General features: G+C 45.9%; 1 protein-coding gene across 1 annotated transcript in view; it reads right to left on the bottom strand.

Annotated features, from left to right (window-relative positions):
• Rps6ka3 (ribosomal protein S6 kinase A3) overlaps nt 1-1,630 on the bottom strand; it is an 82,641-nt gene that overhangs the window by 11,382 nt on the left and 69,629 nt on the right. Inside the window, exon 21 of the mRNA XM_031370118.1 lies at nt 1,401-1,518. Coding sequence (XP_031225978.1) covers nt 1,401-1,518 — 118 coding nt within the window. The remainder of the gene's footprint in view (nt 1-1,400; nt 1,519-1,630) is intronic.

The following is a 1,630-nucleotide window of genomic DNA, read 5'->3' as shown; positions in this document are numbered from 1 at the left end:
AGGATCAGGTAAGGGGTGGGGGTGGGGGGACAGTAGAGTAGCCCAGAGGGCCAGCAGAATGAATGAAAATACACAACCTAAGAAGGTGGGAGGTAAGGAGACCCTTTAGACTGTATCAGACACCTGGTGACTCCTAGGACTCAATGGGAATGACCTTAGATGAAGTGCCTAACAGGGGGGACAGGGAACTCAAAGAGTCCACCTCCAGTAGATAGACAGGGCATCAATTGGAGGGATGGTCTTACCAACCCACAGTCAAAATTTCTGACTCAGAAGTGTTCCTGTCTAAAAGAACTGCAGGGACAAAAATGGAGAAGAGATTGAGGAAAAGGTGGTCCAGTGACAGGCTCAGTTTGGATTCACCTCATGGGGAGACAACAAGGGCTGACACTATTACTGATGCTATGATGTGCTCATAGATGGGAGCCTGGCATGGCTCTCCTCTGAGAGGCTCAACCACCAGCTGAGTCTTACAGATGCAGACACTTGCACCAACCATTGAACTGAGGTTGGGGACTGCTGTGGTTGAATTAGGGAAAGGATAAAAGACAACCCCATAGGAAGAACAGCAGTCTCAACTCACTGGGATTCTTGGGAGCTCCCAGACACTGAGGCACCAACCAGGCAGCATACACAAGCTGGTTAAGGGTCCCCAACACATATAGAGCAGAAGACTGCCTGGTCTGGCCTCAGTGTACCAACTCCTCGAGACGCTTGAGGCCCAGGGAGGGGGGAGCCCTGGTGGTGGGGGAGCATCCTCTTGGGGACAGGGGGAAGAGGAATGGGTGAGGAATTGTGGGAGGAGGGACCAAGAGAGGGGGCAATGGCTGAATTTAAATAAACAAGAATACTAGGGGAACATGGCCTACAGAATCAACTAAGCAGGGCTCATAGTGTCTCTCTCTGGCAACCACAGGGACTGCATGGGTCTTCCTCTGCATACATGTTATGGTTGTGTATCTTTGTGTTCTTGTGGGACTCCTAATGTTGGTAGTGGGAGTTGTCTTTTACTCTTTCATCTGCTCCTGGGACTCTTTTCCTCCTACCAGGTTGCCTTGATATAATGGTTTGTGTCTAGACTTATTGTAACCTGTCATGCCATGCTCGGTTTATATCCCCTGGAGGCCTGCTCTTTTCTGAAGAGAATCGAATGAGGAGTAGACCTGGTGGAGAGAGGAGATGGAGGAGAGGATAGGAGGAGTGGAGAGAGGGAAAACTCTGGCTAGGATAAACTGTATGGGAGAATTAAAAGAAAAGAGAGATTGGCATAAACACGACAAAAAAGAGAAAACAAAGCAGGTTGAGAATATATGCTTAGCATATATGATGTCTTGGGTCCAATTCCTACCCTTAATAATAAAACAAAATGAGACAGCCATGTAATCAGAAGTCACACGTACCTTTGCTGTGTCTGAAACAGAATTCCAGTAGCCACCACTGAGAGAGAATTTTCCACTACCTATTCGTGCCAGTATTTCCTCTGGAGTATCATCAGGACCATTTGCAAATGGAGTGTAACTAGATTATAATAAAGTTAAAATATCAGTGAATAATATTTCTCTTATGATTGGTAATATTTATATTTACTTGTAGTTTTAAAAAGTATTCTGAGTAATTCAGTTAATATAAT

Source organism: Mastomys coucha, chromosome X, assembly GCF_008632895.1.
Source record: "Mastomys coucha isolate ucsf_1 chromosome X, UCSF_Mcou_1, whole genome shotgun sequence".
In the NCBI taxonomy this organism is placed as follows: domain Eukaryota; kingdom Metazoa; phylum Chordata; class Mammalia; order Rodentia; family Muridae; genus Mastomys; species Mastomys coucha.
The sequence above is the reverse complement of the archived record's forward strand: the minus strand, read 5'-3'. Positions and strand labels throughout refer to the sequence as shown.